The 24,111-nt window shown below is 31.1% G+C and overlaps 1 protein-coding gene and 1 long non-coding RNA gene across 3 annotated transcripts in view; both read left to right on the forward strand.

Moving 5' to 3' along the window:
- The first annotated feature begins 4,348 nt into the window (after positions 1 to 4,348).
- LOC134723693 (uncharacterized) lies at positions 4,349 to 9,833 on the forward strand. Of its 2 annotated transcripts, none has more exons than XR_010108156.1 (3): positions 4,349 to 4,519; positions 6,037 to 6,110; positions 9,623 to 9,833. It is a non-coding gene; the product is annotated as an uncharacterized LOC134723693 (long non-coding RNA). The 2 variants fall into 2 exon arrangements; XR_010108157.1 differs by lacking the exon at positions 4,349 to 4,519 and adding an exon at positions 4,904 to 5,205.
- A 1,505-nt stretch (positions 9,834 to 11,338) lies between these two features.
- LOC134722954 (hemicentin-1-like) overlaps positions 11,339 to 24,111 on the forward strand; it is a 63,966-nt gene continuing 51,193 nt past the window's right edge. The window contains exons 1-4 of the mRNA XM_063586588.1: positions 11,339 to 11,357; positions 11,600 to 11,764; positions 13,797 to 13,961; positions 15,106 to 15,282. Coding sequence (XP_063442658.1) covers positions 11,339 to 11,357; positions 11,600 to 11,764; positions 13,797 to 13,961; positions 15,106 to 15,282 — 526 coding nt within the window. The remainder of the gene's footprint in view (positions 11,358 to 11,599; positions 11,765 to 13,796; positions 13,962 to 15,105; positions 15,283 to 24,111) is intronic.

Here is a 24,111-nt window from a genome sequence, read left to right on the forward strand (position 1 = left end):
CTTATTTCCATGTGTAAAAAATATTGATCGTAAATGATCGTAAATATATACAGACGATACAGACAGATACAGATATGTATGAAAGCTTGGCAAGTGGAATACGAAAACCCGGAAATATCACCGTTGCCGTTTTTACACTATGACGCAACTCATCCATGGACGCTCGTCTGCTGCTGAATTCATGTTTTACAGTTGAAAAGAATGGAAAGAAATATAGTAGTCCGATAGATAATACGAGGACCTCTTGTTTTTCAAAACTGTTGGGTCAAAAAGTTATTGTAAACAGATAAATTGAAATGGATTGCTTGTCGATTAACTGGAAGAAAGTGGTAAACGAAACGCACACAAACAAGAAAGTTGTGTTTCTTTTTGATGTAATACATACCCACTATTTTGTACTTGGAAAGCACAACGAAAGGTAAATATTATCATGCACATATTTAAGAAGATGCTAGTGGTGTACTATTCACGAAAAAAACATTTGACTTTATAAATTTCATCGCATGCAAACCCGAAAATCGGTCAAAGTCAGCTGACATAGCTGCGGAAACGTAGCTCTTATAATTCTTCTTTAATCGGCCATGGAAAAACAATTGGTGATTTCGTCTAACCTGACCCACTGCCAAAAGGGCCTACTTTTTTAGCAACCCTTTCTATAAATGTTCCCACACTTGTTGGTTAAGCTATCATGCAAGTTAGTTTTATTGGAAAGGGGGGTGCTTAGATGTTAATATTTGAAAAATATGCGGATCTGGATTTCTGTACAAGTTATAAAAAAACTAAAATTAATGTAAAGACTTACTTGTATAATAAACCAGGAACGAAAATATTGAAAAATTAACTGACAGGACAGATATTTCAATTTTTAAAAAAACACAGGATTATAACATTTGTATTGTAGCCCCACCCCATAAAAGTCAAGTGGTGGCTTCATTATTACCAACACGCCCTGCTTTTAAATTGCTCCACTTATAAAAAGGGTTAAATCTGTAAAAATATACTCCTTCTAAGAATGGCCTCACCCAACTTGGGTAAAATTAAAATGAATATAATCAAGGATTTGTATATATATACTATACAAATCCTTGATATAATATATAAAAGAATAAAGGTCTGCAAACTTGCCCTTATTTACATAAATTTGTACTTATGTAGACTACGTAGTCCAAATAATTACGACTTCTTGAAAGGCTTTGACACAGTCGCCATATATCAGTATTTTTATGGCCCCCGCAACTTAGTTGGGGGGCATATAGCATATTTAGTTTTACCCTTGTTCGAAATTAACAAACCATTATACCAAGTTTTTTTCTAAACACCTTCAGATATTGGCTCATTGAACTTTTTATATTATTTATATTTACAAGAGCAACACACACACACACATGTTGGTGTATGAATACACAATGTAGGAGTGGGCATGTCGCCATAAAAATTGACAACATTGAAAATAAAACTTATACTTTTAACCAATCAGAAGACAGTGAATACTTCAAATTTATTTATCGGATATTGGTATTACGTTGGCGTGGTCGTTGTCGTCCAAAGACATTTGGTTTTCACACTCTAACTTAAGTAAAATTAAAGTAAATAGAAATCTTTGAAATATATAAACACAAGGTTCATAACCATAAAAGGAAGGTTGGGATTGTTTTTGGGTGTTTTGGTCTCAACAGTTTAGGAATTAGGGGCCAAAAAGGCCCAAACAAGCATTTTCCTATGTTTTTGCACAGTAACTAAAGTACAAGTAAACAGAAATCTATGAAATTTTAACATACACTCTATTACCACAAAAGAAGGTTGGGATGGATTTTGGGAGCTTTAGTCCCAACAGTTTAGGAACTAGGGGTTAAAAAACCAGGTCCGAAATAAGTATTTCCTTGGTGTTTGCATAAAATAAACTTTAGTATAAGTTAATAGAATTCTATGAAATTTAAAAAAAAGGTTTATGACCACAAAAGGAAGATTTGGATTGATTTTGAGAGTTTTGTTCCCAATTAATTAGGGACCAAAAGGGTCCAAAATTAAACTTTGTTTGATTTCATTAAAAAATGAATTATTAGTGTTCTTTGATATATACCAAATCTAACCGTGTATACAGATTCTTAATTTTTGGTCCTACTGAAAGGGTCCAAAATTAAACTTTAGCTTGATTTTCACAAAAATTGGTTCAAATCAGGGTCCAAAATTATTATATTCAGTATTGTGCAATAGCAATAAATCTTTAATTGCACAGTATTGTGCAATAGCAAGAAATTTTCAATTGCACAGTAGTGCGGGACTGCGCAATATCAAGAAATCTTCAATTGCACAGTATTGCGCAATAATAAGAAATATCTAGTTACACTAAATTGAAAAATAGCAATAAATTTTCAATTGCACAGTATTGCGCAATAGCAAGAAATATTCAATTGCACAGTATTGTCATGTTTTCAAATTGGTCTACATTAAGGTCCAAAGTGTAAAAAATTAAACTTTGTTTGATTTCAACAAAAATTGGGGTTCTTCAATATGCTTAATCTATTAAAAGCGTCACAGAAAAAAATAATAGTCTTTCAAGACGTCACACTTATTTGGACACCTATATACTACCCAGAAATTAGAAAACACTGATACAAAAATAAAAAATACAAATTTAATATATATACATGAATGATATCTATTGATTTAAAATGATGTGCTATTTCTTAAACCATGATTGGAGATTCATATTTATTATTAAATTATTATGTAATTTATGTATTTATTTACTGTATCATAATCCAATGTAATCTATTTGGACTTTTTTTTAGCTGTCTCGAAATCATGCGGTTTGGGCCCTCTTCAGACTTGTACAATGTACATAGGAAGTGGACTCCTTGAGAAGGTGAAAGGTCTGCTTTACATGTACGTAATGTTTTTATAAAAATACAAAAATGTGGTGATAGTGAATGAGAAAATAGAAGAATTTTTAAAAGTGTAAATTCACTTTTTTAGCTCACCTGGCCCTTAAGTGAGCTTATGCCATCACTTGGCGTCCGTCGTCGTATGTCGTCGTTGTAAACTATTTCAAGAATCTTCTCCTCTGAAACTACTAGGCCAAATACTTCTAAACTTTAACTGAATGTTCAACAAACATGGGCGCCATTGCTAAAAGTTGTAGAGCATCTAGTATAAATTTTATATTTCATTTCCTTGTATGTCAAGAAACATAGCTCCTATGGCTAAATAGAACATAGGAGAAATGATTTTTTTTGCTTTTGAAGAAAATAAGATGATTCAAAGAACATTTAAATAAATTGAAAAATAATCATTAATGAGAGATTTAACCAAAAAAATTAAGGTGAGCGATTCAGGCTCTTGAGAGCCTCTTGTTCCACTCATAATAAATCTGTCATATTGTAATGATAATAATATTTTAATTACGTAACTATTTTCAAAATAAAATATTGTTTAACAAGAAAAGAAAACTCTCCACCAGATATCAGTTGACATTGAAGTTAACTGTTAACAACAATAGGTCACTTTACATCCTTCAACAATGAACCAATACTGCATATTCAGGTTTTAAAGACCCTATTTGAGAATCACAAATTTGTTAATCAATTCAAACAATTGATACAAACTAAAAGACTGATCATGATTTATACAATGCAAAATATAAAAAATGCAGAACAAAAAAACAAAATATGATAAACAGCAACGAAAGACAAATGGAACCACTGAATTACACTAAAAGGCTTCTGAACATGGGACAGACCCATTCAAAAGGTTGTGGTGGGGCTAGACTAGTAGTTTGTGGTGTCAAACCCACATCCTTTAATTGGGGGCGGGTCAATTTCTCTCATTTCAGATTTCATAAATAAAAAGAAAATTTCTTCAAACATTTTTTTAAGAGGATTATAATATTCAACAGCATAGTGAATTGCTGAAAGGCAAATTTTTTAATAAGTTCATTAGACCACATTCATTCTGTTTCAGAAACCTACATTGTATGCTGTGTCGTCAACTATTTAGTCACAATCCAAATTTAGAGCTGAATCCAGCTTGAATGGTGTCTCCATACTTGCCCATGCCATTCAGGTTTCAACCTCTGCGGTTGTATAAAGCTTACCCTGCGGAGCATCTGGTTGGCTTATATAAATACATGTATCACTGAAACAATTGCATTCAGAGCAAATCTGACCTGAGGTTAAAATGTTCACCAGGTTAAGAAGATCTATCATTTTTTTCAGGGAAAGTTTGTTGGTCTAGCTTAAAAGATCAAAACTAATATCAGCCAATTTTGCTAGATCAAATATTAAATGCAATTTTGGCAGATATTATAAAGTCTTTATTTCATTAAACATTATTTCTTTTAGTATTTCAATGGATGTACAAGTACAAGTACTTTGAGAAGTATGAGAAGCTAATCAACAGGACAGAATTCATTTGGGTCATTGCTGTCTAGATTATATAGTGGATTCATAGATTATCGAATTGATTTATGTGCATATGAGCACAGAGGAGCAGTAGTCAATGAATAATTTTGTGAGAAGAGGTATGTCTATATTAAAAATGACGACTTTATTTGATATAAATTTTGTTCTCTTTTCAAGTGCGGTAAATCATGTACATGTAGTTTCCAAGATTTGTTTTAAAATTTTAAGTCATAGAGTTCCAAGTTTTGATTCTTGTTGTGGGCAAGTTTGAAAATTATCCATGTTAATTAACAGTTAGAAGTGAGAAATTAATTTTTTTACAAAACCATAAACAATTTGTTAAGATTGATGATGAGGTCAGTTTAAGGAAAGCAAGAAAAAAGTTATGGTAAAGTACATGTGTAATTAATATTGTGCAATTGTAATAATAAAATAGGGTTATTGCATGAAAATTGTCCTGATTAGAATTTCATATTGCACGAGCTTGCAAGTGCAAAAAAAAATGATTTATGTTCTACAAGGGACAATATTTCCCAATATTCATGCAATAATTTTGAAGATTTATTGCCCTGGGTCAGTGAAATATTAGAATTTATTGCACGCTAACTATTGGTTACTTTCTGTTGGAAATATTATATTTCTATGCAATAATTCTCCTTAGTGCTTAACTTCAATGTTGACAAGTTTTCTAATTTCTTGATACAGGTCTGAATTTGGATTGTAAATAAATATTTGACATATTATAGGTTTCTGAATAAATGTAGTCAAAGAACTTGAAATTGGTTACACAGCTACTTTTGCATTGGTACGTACTATATCTGAACCAAAAATATATAGTACTGGAAATATTTAGTACCATTTTGTTACTTTAAAATTATCATAATATTAAGTTCCTTTATTTTACAGTACTTGATTTGTAATTGAAAATTAAGTTCTACAGTACTTGTTTATACGAACCCAAAATATTTTTGGGATCATATAATGGTATGATGTCATCTGTGTCATCATCGTCTGAAGACACACAGGTTTACGGATAATAACTTTAGTTTAAGGATCTTCATGAAACTTTTTCAGAAGGTTCAATACCACAAAAGGAAGGTTGGGATTGATTTTGGGGATGATGGTCCCAACCTATTAGGAATTAGGGGCTCAAAAGGGGCCCAATTAAGCATTTTCTACTTTCAGTAAAATAACTTATGAAGAAGTATTTCAATTGCTCTGAAATCATACCGCAATGTTTAAAACCACAAGTAGAAGGTTTGGACTGATTTAAGGGGTTATGGGGCCAAAGTTTAGAACTTGAGGGCCAAAAAGGGGTCAAAACAAGCATTTCTCTAGTTTCAAGACAATAACTTATGTGTAATTGTATGAATCTCTCTGAAATTGTACCACAATGTACCATATAACAAAGGGGAGGCCGGGATTAAGTTTTGATTTATTGCCTATAATATGTAGGAATAAGGGTTAAAAAAAGGGGCAAAAAGAAGCATGTTTCTAGTTTCCAAACAATCATGACAATTACTTGTGTTTAAGTGTATGGATCTCTCTGAAATTAAGTCAGAGCATCGGTTCATACTACATGTAGTTTTTGTCTGGACTTCTTGATTAATTTATATATATATATATACAATTTTAGCTTGTTACCAAATGAAAGGAAAGGATGTATGTCATGTAGGTGTAAAAGTCCTGCAAAACAGAACTGATATCAAAGTAAGTTCATCTGTAGAATTGCAGTTAATTTAGATACTTTGATGTTATCTACCCAAAACTGTACATGTACACTGTTAATTATTTTTCTCACTTTCTGATTCAATGCATGCATCAAGCCTTACTCTGCTCCCCTCCTTCTGCTCCATACACACACACTTGAGATGTCAGAAATTCAGACTATCATAGCATTTAAATTACAAACTTTCCTAGTCAGACGTATTGATAAGTTAACGTTGTAATCATTTAGAAAACTTTAAAATATTTGCCACTGGAAGTTAAAATAAGGAAAAAAATCAAGCAATTAATGATTTTGCATTAATTAACAGAATAAATTTGCAAACATATAGCAATTTATTGAATTAGATTATGTAAATGGATAAACCCTTTGCGCTTTTTCAATGAACCAGACTCAACCAATAATTACACTGCAATCAGCTATTTTACTATACAGATAAAGCTATACGTATAAATGTTAGCTTTATACGTCAATGACCTCAACTAACCTATAAGCCCCGCCTCCTTTCCGGACCTACGTCACGACCATGACAACGTAAAGTAACAATGGTCAAACTTTTATCAATTTAAACTTTTATGTCTTCACATTGGATATTTATATACCATGTATATCAAATGTTATTAATAAGTTCATTTTCCCTTTCTAATTCCTTAATATGTCAATGTCTTACTGCCTGGATTCATAGGGAAATACCCCAAAATGTTACCCCAAGAGAGAAATACCAAACACTTTTTTCTACAATTTTTGTTATATATTTTTTTCATTTTTTCATTTATTTTCTTCGATTTCAGTAGAAAGACAATATCATGAATATAGGTATAGTGTCTTGATATATGAAATTTATTTGTATTCGGCACAAAACGGGAAAATGCTCGGTAGAACCTCGCATTTTCCCGTTTCTAAGCCTCATACAAATAAATTTCATATTTCAAGACACTATATGTAAATTGTCTAAATATAAAGAGATGAGGTATGATCCTCAATGTGTCATTTAAAAGACCAATGGACATTATTATATATATACATGATATAATATAATGCTATTTCACACTTTCATTTTTTGTCAAAACATAGCCATAAGTATTTCTATTCTTGGCGGTGATGTTAACGATTTGTATAAAGTTTTATATTTTAGAAGGTAGAAGATCTGGCCTTGAAGTCATCAAACCTTTTTCGTCAGTTTTTATACGACCGCAAATTCGTCGTAAATTGCTCTCACGTTGGCGTCGTCGTCGTCCAAATACTTTTAGTTTTCGCACTCTAACTTTAGTAAAAGTGAATAGAAATCTATGAAATTTTAACACAAGGTTTATGACCACAAAAGGAAGGTTGGGATTGATTTTGGGAGTTTTGATCCCAATATTTTAGGAATTAGGGGCCAAAAAGGGCCCAATTTGCATTTTCTTGTTTTTTGCACAGTAACTTTAGTAAAAGTAAATAGAAATCTATGAAATTTTGACACAAGGTTTATGAACACAAAAGAAAGGTTGGGATTGATTTTGGGAGTTTTGGTTCTAACAGTTTAGGAATTAGGGGCCAAAAAGGGGTCCAAATAAGCATTTTTCTTGGTTTTCGCACCATAACTTTAGTATAAGTGAATAGAAATCTATGAAATTTAAACACAAGGTTTATGACCATAAAAGGAAGGTTGGTATTGATTTTTTGGAGTTTAGGTGTTTTAGGTGTAAGGGGCCCAAAGGGTCCAAAATTAAACTTTGTTTGATTTCATAAAAATTGAATAATTGGGATTCTTTGATATGCCGAATCTAACTGTGTATGTAGATTCTTAATTTTTGATCCCGTTTTTAAATTGGTCTACATTAAGGTCCAAAGGTTCCAAAATTAAACTTAGTTTGATTTTGACAAAAATTGAATCCTTGGGGTTTTTTGATATGCTGAATCTAAAAATGTACTTAGATTTTTGATTATTGGTCCAGTTTTCAAGTTGGTCCAAATCGGGGTCCAAAATCAAACTTTGTTTGATATCATAAAAAATTGAATAAATGAGGTTCTTTGATATGCCAAATCTAATTGTGTATGTAGATTCTTAATTTTTGGTCCTGTTTTCAAATTGGTCTACATTAAAGTCTAAAGGGTCCAAAATTAAACTTAGTTTGATTTTAACAAAAATTGGATTCTTGGGGTTCTTTGATATGCTGAATCCAAACATGTACTTTGATTTTTGATTATAGGCCCAGTTTTCAAGTTGGTCCAAATCAGGATCTAAAATTATAATATGAAGTATTGTGCAATAGCAAGAAATTTTCCATTGCACAGTATTGTGCAATAGCAAGAAATCTTCTATTGCACAATACTGCAAGTCTTTTCAATTGCACAGTATTGCACAATAGCAAGAAATATCTAATTGCACAATATTGTGCAATAGCAATTTTTTTTTAAATTTGAGTAATCTTTCTTTGTCCAGAATAGTAAGCAAGAAATATCTAATTGCACAATATTGTGCAATAGCAAGGCATTTTTTAATTGGTGTTATCTTTCTTCGTCCAGAATAGTAGTTGAATCAACTTAAATCTTTGTTTTATACAATATACAATGTATATTCACTTTTTACTACCAACTGATAAATTAAAACAATCTTTACCATTCAGTGATAACAAGCATTTTTGTAATACTTTTAGTAACTTTACCTTTATTTTAAAGATTTTAAACATAAAATACATGGTCAGCATGTGCACTCTTAGGTCTTGTTGAGGCACAGGTTACCTATGAGATGTATGCTTAACATGCTTTCACAATTTTGTAAATACTTGTTCAACCTACAGCTTGTATTTAATAAAAGCTCTTCCTAGTTAGGGTTATGGTAGTTTAATCATAATTCCTCCATCATTTGCCCATTGTTTGAGTAATCTATTGATACTGTTTCTGCACATTGGTATATGAGACAGTGAGTACACACACAACTTTCTTTTAAGATTTCTTAAAAGGAAAGGCTTACATTAGTTTGACAGCAACCTTACAACAAAAAGTACAATAAACATGGACATGACAGTAGTTTTTACACAACCCCCAAAAATCACATCATCGTACGATATTGAAAATAAAATTAAAAAAATGTTCCAATATTATTAGGGGGAGGTCAATTTGCAACAGCATAGTGTAGTGCACAAAAGCAAAAAAATGGATATAAATTCAAATCAGATATCTAATTAAAGTTCTTTGACTCCATTTATCATATTTATTCTTTGTCAGAGAAACCTATTATTTGTCAAATATTTAGTTACAATCAAAATTCTGACCTGTATCAAGTGCTAATATTTTGTCCATTTTTTCCACCAACTGTTCAGGGTTTGACCTCAGCACTCCTATCTCTGCACTTGGCAAAACAACTTATTTTAACATGCTAAACTAACATTTTGCAATAGGCATATATGTTGTAGGCTGTTTGGGACCTCTTAAGTGTATTACACTATTAATTATTATAACATTACTTCATGGAAGTTAGATTTTGTATTTTTTTATGAATATTTAATTTCAGATACTATCCACAGTGAATATGGTGAAGAATAACCAATACATGTACCATGAATACAGGACATGGAAGACCTCACAAACTTGGGAGTTTTACAAAAAATAGAACATTTAAATTTACAAAGAAGACATTTATTTTGACATTCATAGACTTGGAAAGTAAAGAAATTAGAATGTGAATAAAAATCCTTGGAAATAAAATTTTGAACTTTGAAGAAGATTGATGTTTGTTTTAAGAAAGTTTGAAGAAAAAGGATACATTCAAAACTGTAAAAAGGAAACATTTCGGTATTCTCAATTTATTCTCAATTTATACTCTGGAGATCAATTACTCTTGATATATAATTTAAAAAAGATCCTATAAAAGTAAGGAAATTTGGTTGAATTGCCAATGAGAAAAATATCAAACAGAGTTCACATGATGTGAGCAATTATAGGTCACCATATGTCCTCCAACAATGAAAAAACCCAACTATAAAGTGTTTTGTGAAAAGGTTTGGACATGACAAATTGAGAAACTAAGAGCCTTATTTTATCAAGTTAATACATGAAAGCAAAGTATGAACCAAAGACCAGCACTGAAATACTTCTGATTATTGTTGATTTACTCTTGAATATTCATGTAGAATGTTTAAAAAGATTTTAAATCAGAGTTATCATCAATATTCAACTTGTTAAACAACAAGTGGCATACTGTATGACAGACAGTTCTATGTCAAAATCCTTGTAATTGTATTGCACCAGAAACAAATTGTAGATAGAACACTAGGATACTATATAAGGAAATGTAGATAAAAAGTATCATCACCTTAAAATGAAGAAAAGCATTTTGTCATTGACAGTTCCATCAAAAGTCTCAGCAATACAATGCAACTGTTACATACAAATCAAACTATACTATATACTATAATAAGTGTGTTATATATATTCTACAATAAGTGTATTATATAGAGAATAATACATGGCAAAATCCGTATCATATGTCGTATCATCCCGAGACATCAATATCAGCCCAAGGGCCTTTAGGCCCGAGGGATGATATTGGTCGAGGGTGATACGGCATGTGATACGGATTTTGCCATGTATTATACGCTTTATCATATATTTCAACAGAAGAGTATTATATTATATGAACTGTTTTTTGATCCATAGATTAGCACTGGGTTACCTTCAGTTCTGTTTTTGTCTTGTTTCAAAGCCTTAAAATAACTGCTTATACAAAGCACCTGGGTTACCTTACCATTTGACTGCTGCTGTTTTAAAAATATTTTGTTTATTATTGTATTTATTTGAGTGTTTTGTATTTTTTATAGCTGTAATTAGTGTGTCAAAAAATATGCAAACTTGATGTTCGTGACGTCACATACAATATGAAAACTTGACGTTCGTGACGTCACATACAATATGAAAACTTGACGTTCGTGACGTTACATACCAAACAATGACGTCATTAAAAAAATGACCTATTTTGAGGATTTTTTTTTTAACAAAAAAAACCCAAAAAACTTACTTTAAGTCAAAAAAAAAAAAAAAAAAAAAAAAGGTATGCGATATGGGTTTTACCATGCGATACGGGTTTAGCTATGCGATACGGGGTATGCGATACGGGGTATGCGATACAGGGTAGGTGATACAGACTGGAAAAACAACCTTTATTAGATATACAAAATAGCTGTATTTTGTACTAAATATATGATAAATACTTAATATATAATATATTATAATGCATAATAATAATAGACGTTATACGTCCGTGGTACAAAACATCCGTATTACGGTCGTGGTACTAAACGTCCGTATTACGGCCGTGGTACTAAATATCCGTATTACGGACGTTTAACAGACGTTTTACGGATGAAAAGCAACGGACGTTTTACGTCCGTGGTACTATTCGTCCGTAGACGTGCCGTATAATACGGACGTATTACGGATTTTTTACGGACGTAAAACATCCGTAGCTATTTTACCTGTGATATACTTGTAGGATCATGGAGTTCTTGGGAGGATAATGGTTACTGCTCAACTAGTTGTGGCAATGGGACACAAATAAGGCGCCGGCGCTGCGATAATCCAGCGCCTACAAATGATGGAAATGAATGTCCTGGTGACAATGTTACTTCCGTTCACTGTAACATCAAAGAGTGTCCAGGTATTTTAAACTGTATACACTTATAATTTGTGATATGTACAATAATTCCATTAATTTTCCTGTATTTGGGATATGCAAAATATTGTTAAAAAAAGTTTTCAGCATTTAAAGGCGTTTTTAAAATAAGAATAAAATCACCTGTTATCCTGGTTATGCATGTAAATGCATCTACAATGAATAATGAATTACTGAAATCGAGTAATTTGCGTCAGCAACAACAGTTCAATATATATACATTTCAAGAAAAAAAAAAGGATTACCGAGACACGTCGTAAAGTAATGCGAGGTAATAACATTATTATATTCAAGGTTATTGGGGAGAGTGGACGCCATTTGGTGAATGTTCTACTTCTTGTGACGAAGGACAAAGACTATTTACAAGAGAATGTAACCATCAATTACCAGGTCATTTTTCTGCCGATTGTGTTGGTGATAATATCGAAAAAAGAACTTGCAATCTACGTGGATGTCCAGGTATAATGCTTCAATTTGTTATTCTACAAGTTTTGATGTCATCCTAGTATAACCATATAAATATATAAAAAAAATGCGGCATGATTGGCAATCAGCGGACTCATTACCCGAGAACAATGAGGCTAAAGTAATCAACTACATGTATATAGGTCACCATACCGCATGTAACGTCACCACAAGGCAATCAATAACACGTACCGAAATGTCAAATGTTATAGAGTTTTAATTATTGTTTAGTTAATTATGTAAAATAAACTAATAGCCGTACTTAAATCTATAATGGTATACTTTTTAAATTGTTATTATTTGGATGGAGACTTGTCTCATTGGCCCTCACACCACATCTTCCTATATCTAATAAACAAAAAGCAATTATCATTGAATTACAATTTATTTTAACTTGATTAAGAATAATGAGAGAAGTAGAAAAGTATAACTTAGAGAAAATATGAATTTGCGATATTATCAATTAAAACCCGCTTAGTCATAAGCTCTAATACACTTTAGAATGAGATAAAGTTCGTGAATATTACGCAAAGACAATATATTGTAGGAAATTGTATAAAGAACCCTAAATATAATAGCCTATGTTAGAAAATTTTGAAATCGAAAGTCATTAAAAGACAAATAAAGCAAGAAGGAGACAACTCTACTGTCACGATTGACAAACAAGAAGAATGTAAAAATAGAATACGAAATATATCGGTGCATAAATAATGAATCCGTTGATTTCCCCCTATAAGTCTTTTTAAATTTGAATTTTTCAAAAGGTGTGCAGAATATATCTTTGTTTCGAATAAAGAAATACTTGGCATGAGTAAAGTTTTAATCCTGTCCAGTCATACCGGCAAAATTTCACATAACATTTCATTGCATTACCAATCACATTTTCAGTCCTTTTTTTCCCTGCATGTAAGCTTTAGTAACTATTTAACTTTAAGTTTGCTAAATTTTCTATAAAAAGACCAAATAAAAAAATATTGGTGCTTTAAAATACCCAAGATATATGTTTATGACTCGGACATTTTTACTACAAAAGAGTGAAGGATCAATTGGCCGTTTCAGAATCTAAAAAATCATGAGTAATGTCCTTGTTCGTACCCAAAATGAAAATAACGTCACGTCATTTGTTAAATTTCTATTGTTTATGACATTATTAACCAATCACGATGTTTTGGTGTACATTTTTGAAAAAATGACCCAGGATGCATAAGATTCTGAAACGGCGAATTCCTACAGCTATCAAATTCAAGGGATTATTTTTTCGACTCTTGTTCGTATGAAACCGGATGTAACGTCATATGATTTGGTGCAAATAACACTGCTTACCCTTCCGGAGCACCTTCAGAGTTCCTGAGACCAACCCCAGTTTTTGCAGACCCCTTGGTATCTTTTGTCCGTTATTTTAACTACAGGTGCAGGCAATATTTCATACTTAATCTTCGTATCTATGAAAAGGTTTATTAACATTGCAAAGTAAATAACAAGATATAGACTTGTCCATTGTTATTTAAAACGTGATGAAAGTAACAAGCATAGCGAATATCAATACTTGTAGGATCATGGAGTTGTTGGGAGGATGATGGTTACTGCTCAACCTCTTGTGGCAATGGGACACAAATAAGGCGCCGGCGCTGCGATAATCCAGCGCCAACAAATGATGGAAATGAATGTCCTGGTGACAATGTTACTTCCGTTCACTGTAACATCAAAGAGTGTCGAGGTATTTTATAACTGTATACACTTACAATTCAAAATATGTAAAATAATTCCATAAGGTTACATGAATTTGGAATATGCGAAATTGGTTAATAAAGTTTAATGCATTTAAAGAAATTTTTGAAATAAGTAAATCACCTATTTTCCTGTATATGCATTCAAATGCATATAAAACGAATAACGATTACTGAAATCGAGTTATTTGTGATAGCAGCAAAGAAAAGTTCAATACATATATTTCAAGAGACAAAAAATAAATCGAATACCTTAAGTGTGTGCAGGTGGAAACTCAGTTGAAATTAGACAAAAGAAATTGAGCACTTATTTGAGAAAACAAAAACTAGATGTGTCAAAATTGAAAAATTGTGATTGAGATTTTAAAAAGTAGATCTTTGATTTTTTAAAGATTCCACATCTGATTGACACCACTAGTTAATCATACAGGTGTATCTCATCTCAATATAATAAGGGCCATATTTTATTTTAGAATAATAGTTCGGGAGCTTAATTAACATACAATGGTATAGCAAACAAAATGTGTTCTTTTGAGAAACTCACCTGATTAAACAGTTATATTTCTTTGTCTGATTTGAGTAACAAGCCGACAATGTATCTTCGTTGTTTTGAGATATTTATGACTGCAACAAGTTTATTATAATAATTCTTTGATATGAAACGATAAACATTACCGGATGGAAGCGTGTCTTAGTTTTACATTAAAAAAGATATCACAGGATCTACAATCTCACATTGTAGACATTATTATATTTTTATTTCTTTTCAACATATTCTGTAGTTAAAATATGTTTGACTTTGTTCCCTTTCACATGTTTTAACTGATTGATGATCTAAGATGATGTCGTCCTTCCACCATCTGATATAAGTAGCTGTACTTCAGAGTTAATCTTATAAAGAAAAAGTTAAACACTCTAGAGAGCCATCCCCGATGCATAGAACATGAGAATCATGTACACATTTTAATGTTCGCTAAACATTTATGCCATGCTTCACACTATAAGTGACAAAAGACATGCATTCCTAAAATACCATTTACAACGAGGAAAGAAACAACAATTTATTTAAATCTTTCTTAATAAGTCTACAAGCTTTTAATCAATTTGTTTTGTTATATATTTGTTTCAATTTAGTTTATAAATGGGGACATTTGAAGGAACTGAACTTAACAAAGGATGAGACAAAAGAGGTTATGAAGAATGAGTTGGATGAACTGAAGAGCAACTTAACAATCGACTCCAAAAACATGTCTGCTACTATCAGGAAACGCATATCAGCACGTGACGAAAGACCGTCTGCTGCATCCGTAGGTTATGTAGGTGTTGCAATGCTGGTGATTCCCTTGTTGATAATTATATGTTTTGACACTCAAAAGTTTTTGGCCATGGTAGTAAATATTTACAGAAAGGTTTGTAAACGAAATTCTGTGCAAATTGCAAATGTTGAATAGGAAAAATACCAAAACAAAGATTAACTTTGAACTATTTTTTTTATACCTATCAGAATATTGAATTAATGTCATTGAAACTCCGTATATACATATTTTGGGAACAATATTTGTTGTAGTATCAATTTATTAATATCAAAAAACAAAATTGGAAATATTTATAAGTAATGCATAAAAATAAATGTAATGTACAATTCAAAAATTACAAAAAAAAATATTTTTGTAATAAAAAAACCCTACGATTACCAACGATATGCAAGTCAGTAAAGTCGTTCTTGTGTTCGTGAGTTTCCAACACCCTAGTTTGAACCGTATATCTATGGTCCGTGATTCTTGGTTTTTTTTAGGTCTAAAAGAATTAACATATTTTTTCTTACTGAAAACTTTAAATCGACCGTCATTGTTCAAAACCAAACTTATTTAATTTGAATTAATATTTTTTTATTAAAAATGGAATTAATCAAATTCGGATATGTTCCTTACGTCGGAACTACAATCCCTTTCCTTACATAAATGTGACTTACTTAATTAGACTATTTACCGGATTTTTTTATGTCATAAGCAGCACGACAGGTGTCACATGTGGAGCAGGATCTGCTTACCCTTCCGGAGCACCTGAGATCACCCCTAGTTTTTGGTGGGGTTTGTGTTGTTTATTCATTACTTTTTCTATGTTGTGTCATATGTACTATTGTTTGTCTATTTTTAGCCATGGCATTTATCAGTATATTTTCGATTTACGAGTTTAACTGTCCCTCTGGTATCTTTCGTCCCTATTTAGTGTTTAAAATTAATCTTTGTTATGTTGGTTCATATAGATGTACATGTTATGAAAACTTTTTTATTTTGAAACTAAGTAGCAAAATTCCTTAACTGGAATCACCGCTTCCACTATTTGACGAACAACATCATGATGGTTACCGTTATGATATACCTGATTAAAGATCAACATTACTGGTTCATGACTTTCGTCGAATGCTTTTCTCCACAATGTTTTTTAATAGCACGGACAATACGACGACAACCGATAGTAGTTTACCGGTACAGATAAACAATTTTGTTTAGGGTTCCTGATAATTTATAATTTATACTTGCTGTTGTATATGTTAGATATTGTTAGAATACTTTTGATTTTGTGTCACCAATAACGATTTGAAAAATGTTGGAATTGTATTATACTCATTTCTACTGTTGTTAAAGTTTTAATTTAGCTGTAATTAGAAATAATATCATCTAAATAAAATGATGCTTACAATTAAGCAAGCATTGATAGTTCAAATAGGAAAAAAAACAGGAACTATTCCTCACTGGAATAGAAGCAAAGAACATTGTTGTCAGCGGAATTGTAATGTATTGCTGAATAAATAATTTTTTTTTTAGATTTGCTGTATAGTATGTCGTGATGTTGATTTTATTATGTTGTGTCAGCAATAAAGATTTTGATTAGATTTATTTTTTTCAAATATAAATGTCTTCTTTCAACTAAAGGGATCAAATAGATATTGTATAATTATGTTTTATGAATGAAACATATATCAAATGTTCAAGGTTATGTTGTTTACAGCTTATCTAAGAAAGGGGGCTTACTTTGTTTTAATAATAATGATGAAAACCAAAATCTAGCTGACACCATATTCTCTTGTAGTTTCATTATAATCCAGCTTTAGTATGCTCAAAATGTTGTTTCGAATAGAGCAGATGTGATTTACAATATTAATGATGTCTATATTGCTACATGTATTGTTGATTTAATATCATGTTTTGTACATAACGAAGTAATACATATATTCATGTTTAATTTTTCTTCAAAATATTCGAGTTACAACTTAATGATAGTTTTTTAGCATTTCGAAAACAACAAAAGACAGATCACAAATATGACTAATTGAAAAGTTATTTTTAATAATTTTGTACAAAACATTTTAAATGAAGATAGCATGCTTCGGAATTACGTTTTTCATTCGTCACATTTTTGTCGAAATAAGAAAGTGCTTAAAAACGTCTGAAAATATGTATAACTTATATAACCATAAAATAAACGGTACCAATTTTCCGGCACTGGATGTGCATTTTGACAATACATGTCTCTTCAGTGATGCTCGTCGCCAAAATATTTAAAATCCAAAGCTTGAATTAAAGATGAAGAGCTTTAATCCAAAAGGTCTAAAAAGTATAGCCAAATCTGTGAAAAGAATCAGAGATTTGCACGAGGGAGATACATTCCCTAATTCATAATAATTCCTAACATTTTGTAATATCAAATTTAAGTAACACAAAAAATTCCGCCAGTACCGAAGTACTGGCTATTGGGCTGGTGATACCCTAGGGGACTAACAGTCAACCAGCAGAGGCATCGAACCAGTGTTAGTTAAAACATTAACGGTACCAATTATTCTGGTTCTGTCTTGTCTTCGAATTACGTCGTGTATATGAATGATTATAAACACTTGTAAAGTTATATATGGAAAGAGTTTACATTGTAGCTGTGTAATTTATCCATGTTGTAATGTCTGTAAATTTCAATATAAAAACCATATTTACATTTTATTCAAAGTATATGTCAGACTAAAAGTAATCGATTTTTGTAGAAAACAATTTAAGATAAAGATATCATGCCAAGAAATAAACATAATATGTCATGTTTTTCATCCTTCACATTTTTGTCGAAATTAGAAAGGTGTTCCACTTCTGAAAATAAATGTCAACATGAAAAATTATATTAAAATTTTATTCGAAGTATATGTCAGACTAAAAGTAATCGATTTTTGTAGAAAACAATGTAAAATAAAGATATCATGCCAAGAAATAAATATAATATGTCATGTTTTTCAACCTTCACATTTTTGTCGAAATTAGAAAGTTGTTCCACTTCTGAAAATAAATGTCAACATTAAAACATATTCGCATTTTTTTCGAAGTATATGTCAGACTAAAAGTAATCGTTTTTTGGAGAAAACAATTTAAAATAAAAATATCTTGCCAAGAAATACATATAATATGTCATGTTCTTCATCCTTCACATTTTTGTCGAAATTAGAAAGTTGTTCCACTTCTAAAAATAAATGTCAACATTAAAACATATTCGCATTTGTTTCGAAGTATATGTCAGACTAAAAGTAATCGTTTTTTGAAGAAAACAATTTAAAATAAAAATATCTTGCCAAGAAATAAATATCATATGTCATGTTCTTCATCCTTCACATTTTTGTCGAAATTAGAAAGTTGTTCCACTGCTGAAAATAAATGTCAACATTAAAACATATTCACATTTTTTTCGAAGTATATGTCAGACTAAAAGTAATCGATCCTTCACATTTTTTTCGAAATTAGAAAGTTGTTCCACTTCTGAAAATAAATGTCAACATAAAAATATATTTACCATGTTTACAATTTATTCGAAGTATATGTCCCACTTCTGAAAATAAATATGAATTATATATCAAGGATATACTACTAATTGTTTGATTTATGTTATGTAAATAAATAAAAATTTTAGCGTTTCGTTTTTATGGATTTGGTTTTGTCATGCCGTTCATTGAACAATCATGTTACGGAATGTACTTGATTATCTTGAATATAAACAGAAGATGGTGTATGATTGCCAATGTAACAACTCTTCAAAAGAGATCGAATAACAAGCAATTAAACAACTATAGTTCACCATACGACCTTCAAAAATGAGGTAATGCATACCGCATAGATAACTATTAAAGGCCCCGATATAACAGATGTAAAACAATTCAAGCGAGAAAGACTAACGGAGTAACTTATGTTAAAAAAATAAATGAAAAACAAATTTTTAGCATAGCAACAAACGACATCAAATTATAAGCTGCTGACTTGGGACAGGCTAAAAAATGCAGCATGTGGCGGGGTTAAACAATTAAGGATTATCCCCGCCCCTAACCTAGAACAGTGGTGCAACGGTACAAAATAAAAACAAAATATTCATAAAATTAACTCATCTAATGAATACAAATAGAAATACACCTAACAAAAACACGGTGTGGACGTTACTGGGTATTTTTACACTGCAGCAACTGAAAGACACAACCTTAAGTTGTGTGAGAACTCTTAAACATTTGAAGATTTGAGCGTCACTGATGGGTCTTTTGAAGACGTTTTTCTGGCGTAAATACAAAATTTAGTCCTGGTATCGATGATGAGTTTATTTACTGACAGCTTGTTCAAAGCCAATAACAATTTTAAAAGAATTCATGCATCTTATACTAAATTGATGTTCTTATCATTGTCCCTCTTACCGACACATACCTAAGTTAAATTTGAATATATATTTCTTATTATCCACATATCCCTTGTGATTTATATTAGATATTGTTGAAAGAAAGGTGAAAGATACCAAAGTAATATTCACACTCAAAAGATGAAAATAAACCGACACAGCTATGGATTAAAATGAATACAATAAGCAGACAAACAACAGTGCACAAAACACAAATTCTCCCACTCCCATTTAAATCTAGTAAAAAAACAACATAAGAAACTCTGAATATTTATAGAAGTTCACAGGTAAACCAGATGTAGACGTAATGGTCTAGTCCAGCTTTCTTGACTATCATCTCCTGATAAATAAAGTTACAACCCACAACATATATTCACCAAACAAGTACATGGAAATACAATATTTTAAAACTAATGATTAACTACACATATAAAAAAAGATTCGTAAAACATAAACACCAAAACTAACTTGAGGGGTTACCCGATACTTTGATCAATATAGATTTGACTCTTTTAGTTTTCATTAAGTTTTTAAAATATTTACTTTGACCTGTTTACAAAAATTTGAAAGTTTCGAGAAATTTGAACTGTTCAATTAACAGGGATAACTTGGCTGGCTATATATCAATTTGACTAACACTAATTTCGATCGTTCAAAATTGATTACTCCTTATTGATAGTATTTGATTGAAACACTCAGCCGATTTTTAACAGTTAACTCCATTAGGTGTTCTGTACCCTCTTGAGTGTAATTTATTTTTACAAAAAAAGTTTGTTTTTTTAAATATATCCCGGTTGCTGAGAATGTTTTTTGGTCAGTTTTAACAAACTAAATATTTCTTTGCAAACTTATTCTTCGTCAATGCTGTTCATATTGACAATCTATTCCAGTTTGTTTTGTGTCATTGAAAGCTTTGGATTTTGGCAAAATTGCTGAAACTTTTATCTTTAAAGACGGTAAAGTGTTGTAAATAAAATCAGTTAAATAAATGTAACATTTAATAATCAATTTGATTGATAAATATAAACTCATCATACATACAAGAATTGAAATTGTATATATACGCCAGACGCGCGTTTTGTCTACACAAGACTCGTCAGTGACGCTCGAAACCAAATATGTTTAAAAGACCAAATAAAGCACGAAGTTGAAGAGCATTGGTTTTACAATTTTACCAAATACAGCTATGGTAATATATTCCTGAGGTAGAAAAGCCTTAGTATTTCAAAAATTCAAAAGTTTTGTGAACAGTTAATTTATTATTATGAATTTGTAAATACTAACTCAATTCAACACAGAAGTGCTGACTGCCGGGGTGATCAATCATTCCCAACAACATTTGTGTTTATCATCAGCAATAACAAATGTGTGTATTTTCTCAACATTGTTTTATTGTATTTATTTTTTAAGCGTTTTGTTATTTGATTTTGCCATGTTATTATTGACTTTCCGAATTGATTTTCCTCTAAATTAAGATTTTTTGTGATTTTACTTTTTTTTTGCACCATTAGATTAAGAATATTCATTTAGTACTAGAAGTAGCATTCTTTTCCAGTCAGTTATGTTTTTCATATAATTCAATTTAGACTAGTTATCAAAAGTACCAGGATTATAATTTTATACGCCAGACGCGCGTTTCGTCTACATAAGACTCATCAGTGACGCTCAGATCAAAAAAGTTAAAAAGCCAAATGAATGCGAAGTTGAAGAGCATTGAGGATCCAAAATTCCAAAAAGTTGTGCCAAAATACGGCTAAGATAATCTACTCCTGTGGTAAGAAAATCCTTAGTTTTTCGAAAAATTCAAAGTCTTGAAAACAGAAAATTTATAAAAATGACCATATAATTGATATTCATGTCAACACCGAAGTGCTGACTACTGGGCTGGTGATACCCTCGGGGACGAAACGTACACCAGCAGTGGCATCGACCCAGTGGTGTAAATAGTTATCAAAAAGTACCAGGATTATAATTGTATACGCCAGACGAATCTGAGACGCAAAAAAAAAACCCTTATGTTTGACACATTGTCTGCAAAATAAGAACAATTAATTGGTAATGTTTTTCGCCATAGCTCGTGATATAGACACTTTTGTTACGTAAATCAAGTTTGAAATAAACTTGATAAGCGTCACTTCGTCTACTCCTGTAAAACTGTATTAATTGAAAGATACCATTTTTGTGATAAACCCATGCAACATCCCTCTACGAACAGATTTTATGAAGAAATTCAGAAGAGTTTAAACCACACATTTCTAAAAGGCGGGTAGATAGATACTTTCGTTGAGATATCAGCTCCCACGGGAAAAATATTGAAACATATTGCGGAATAGTAAAAGAGTACAAGAAATTCATGTAAAAATATCTATTAACTGAAACCATTGCATGGTCCATATAATACAACAATGGCTAACAGTTTGATTCCTTTCAACAAGCAGGGTAATAACCAGCACACGATAAAATTAGATAAATTCTCAATGTTGAAATGAAAAGACGAAAAGAAAACATTCTCATGGAAACTTCCAAAACAAGATTTAATGATATCAACTGTTGATTTCAAGATTGACTGAAAAAAACTATGTGTTATAATTTTATTTAACAATACAAACATACTGTTGATACAGGGGGGAAATTAAAAAAAATGATTTGACTAAGAGTATGAAAGTTTAAAAGGCACTGTGGAAAAAATTCGAAATGAAAAGAGAAACAACTCTGGGGTAAAAATAGATAGATTATTCAATATTGTCAACATCTCTACTGAAATTTGGGACAAAATGAAAGATGACTGTAATGTATCGATGACTTATTCAAGCTTATTGGAAGCTGTTATGTTATAGGAGAAGAAGACAAAACGGCTTTTTTTTACCAACTTCCTGATTGAAAAAAAAACAAAAAAAAACTTGATCTTGCAGAATTTAATATGTCTGTCTGAAACCGATAATTCTTTCAGTGTCTCTTGTTGTTGTGGAGTGTTTCAATTTGAAATCATTAAGCCTGTTACTCGTACTACTAAGCATACATTGATTACATTCACGTTGGTTTGCATTGCACAATTTTTTAGTAAGCATTTTGTTTAAAGTATGACAAAGCCTTGCTTGACGGAGATTGCACATTCAGATGTAGGTCTACGCAATGTAAGAACGAAAATGAAATAATGATGTTAATCGTAAAATTTAATCGTATTACTAATTTATAGTTACTGTTAAAAATTCATGTATACAAATCATGTTTCCTTAAGATCTTTCCACGAGCGGAGAGACAACTTCTAATTAATTTCATATTTTTGTATTAACAATACCAATAAATATACTGGACAATTGATCTGTCAAATTGATTAACACGACGACTTTTTAAAAGAAAACATAACTATTTAATGATTTTAAATACAAATTTATATCAAATCTATGAAAATTGAAAAAAAGACCGGTTAACCGGTGAGCGTTTTTAGTATTCGATATTCGGTCGTTCAAACGGTTAACCGGTTAACCGTTTACAACACTACTTTTAAATTATGTTTTTTTATTGTCCATTAATCTGGAAACCACTTTCCCCCTTTTTGCACCTTATTCCTTAACGGTTAGAGCCATAACTCCCAAAGACAATTCTTACCATCCCTTTGTGGTATTCCAATATCCAAATTCTAAATACATGGTAAGAAACATCATATCAAAGAATCCGAAGAATTCAATTTTTGATGAAATCAAATAAAGTTCAATTTTTGACCTTTTAGACCTCAATGTAAACCAGTTTAATAACCGTTCCTAAATATTAAAAATCTAAATGCATGGTCAGATTCAGCATATTGAAGAAACCGATATATTGAACTTTTGTTGAAATCAAACAAAGTTTAATTTTGGACCCTGATTTGGACCAATTTGAAAACTGGGTCCATAATCAAACAACTAAGTACATGTCGATTCAGCATATCAAAGAACCCCAAGAATTCAATTTTTGTTAAAATCAAACTGTTTAATGTTGGACCCTTTTTATTTCAATTGACTTATACTAAAGTTATTGTGCAAAAACCAAGAATAATGCTTATATGAGCCCTTTTTTGGCCCTTTATTCCTAAACTGTTGTGAACAAACTAACCGAAATCAATTATAACCTTCCTTTTGTATTCATAAACCTTGTTTTAAAATTTCATACTTTTCTATTGCCTTAAACTAAAGTTAAAGTGCGAAAATCAAGAAAATGCCAAATTGGACCCTTTGTGGCTCCTTATTTCCAAACTGTTGGGACCACAATTTTCAAAATCAATCCCAACCTTTCATTTATAGTCATACACCTTGTGTTCAAATTTCAGAGATTTATATTGCCTTAAACTAAAGTTAGGGGGCGGAAACTAAAATTATTCGAACGCTACAGACGACAACGACGCAGACGTGATACCAATATACGACCACAAATTTTTCAGTTTTTGCGGTCGTATAAAAATGGACAAGAAAT

Source organism: Mytilus trossulus, chromosome 6 (assembly GCF_036588685.1).
Source record: "Mytilus trossulus isolate FHL-02 chromosome 6, PNRI_Mtr1.1.1.hap1, whole genome shotgun sequence".
Taxonomy (NCBI): domain Eukaryota; kingdom Metazoa; phylum Mollusca; class Bivalvia; order Mytilida; family Mytilidae; genus Mytilus; species Mytilus trossulus.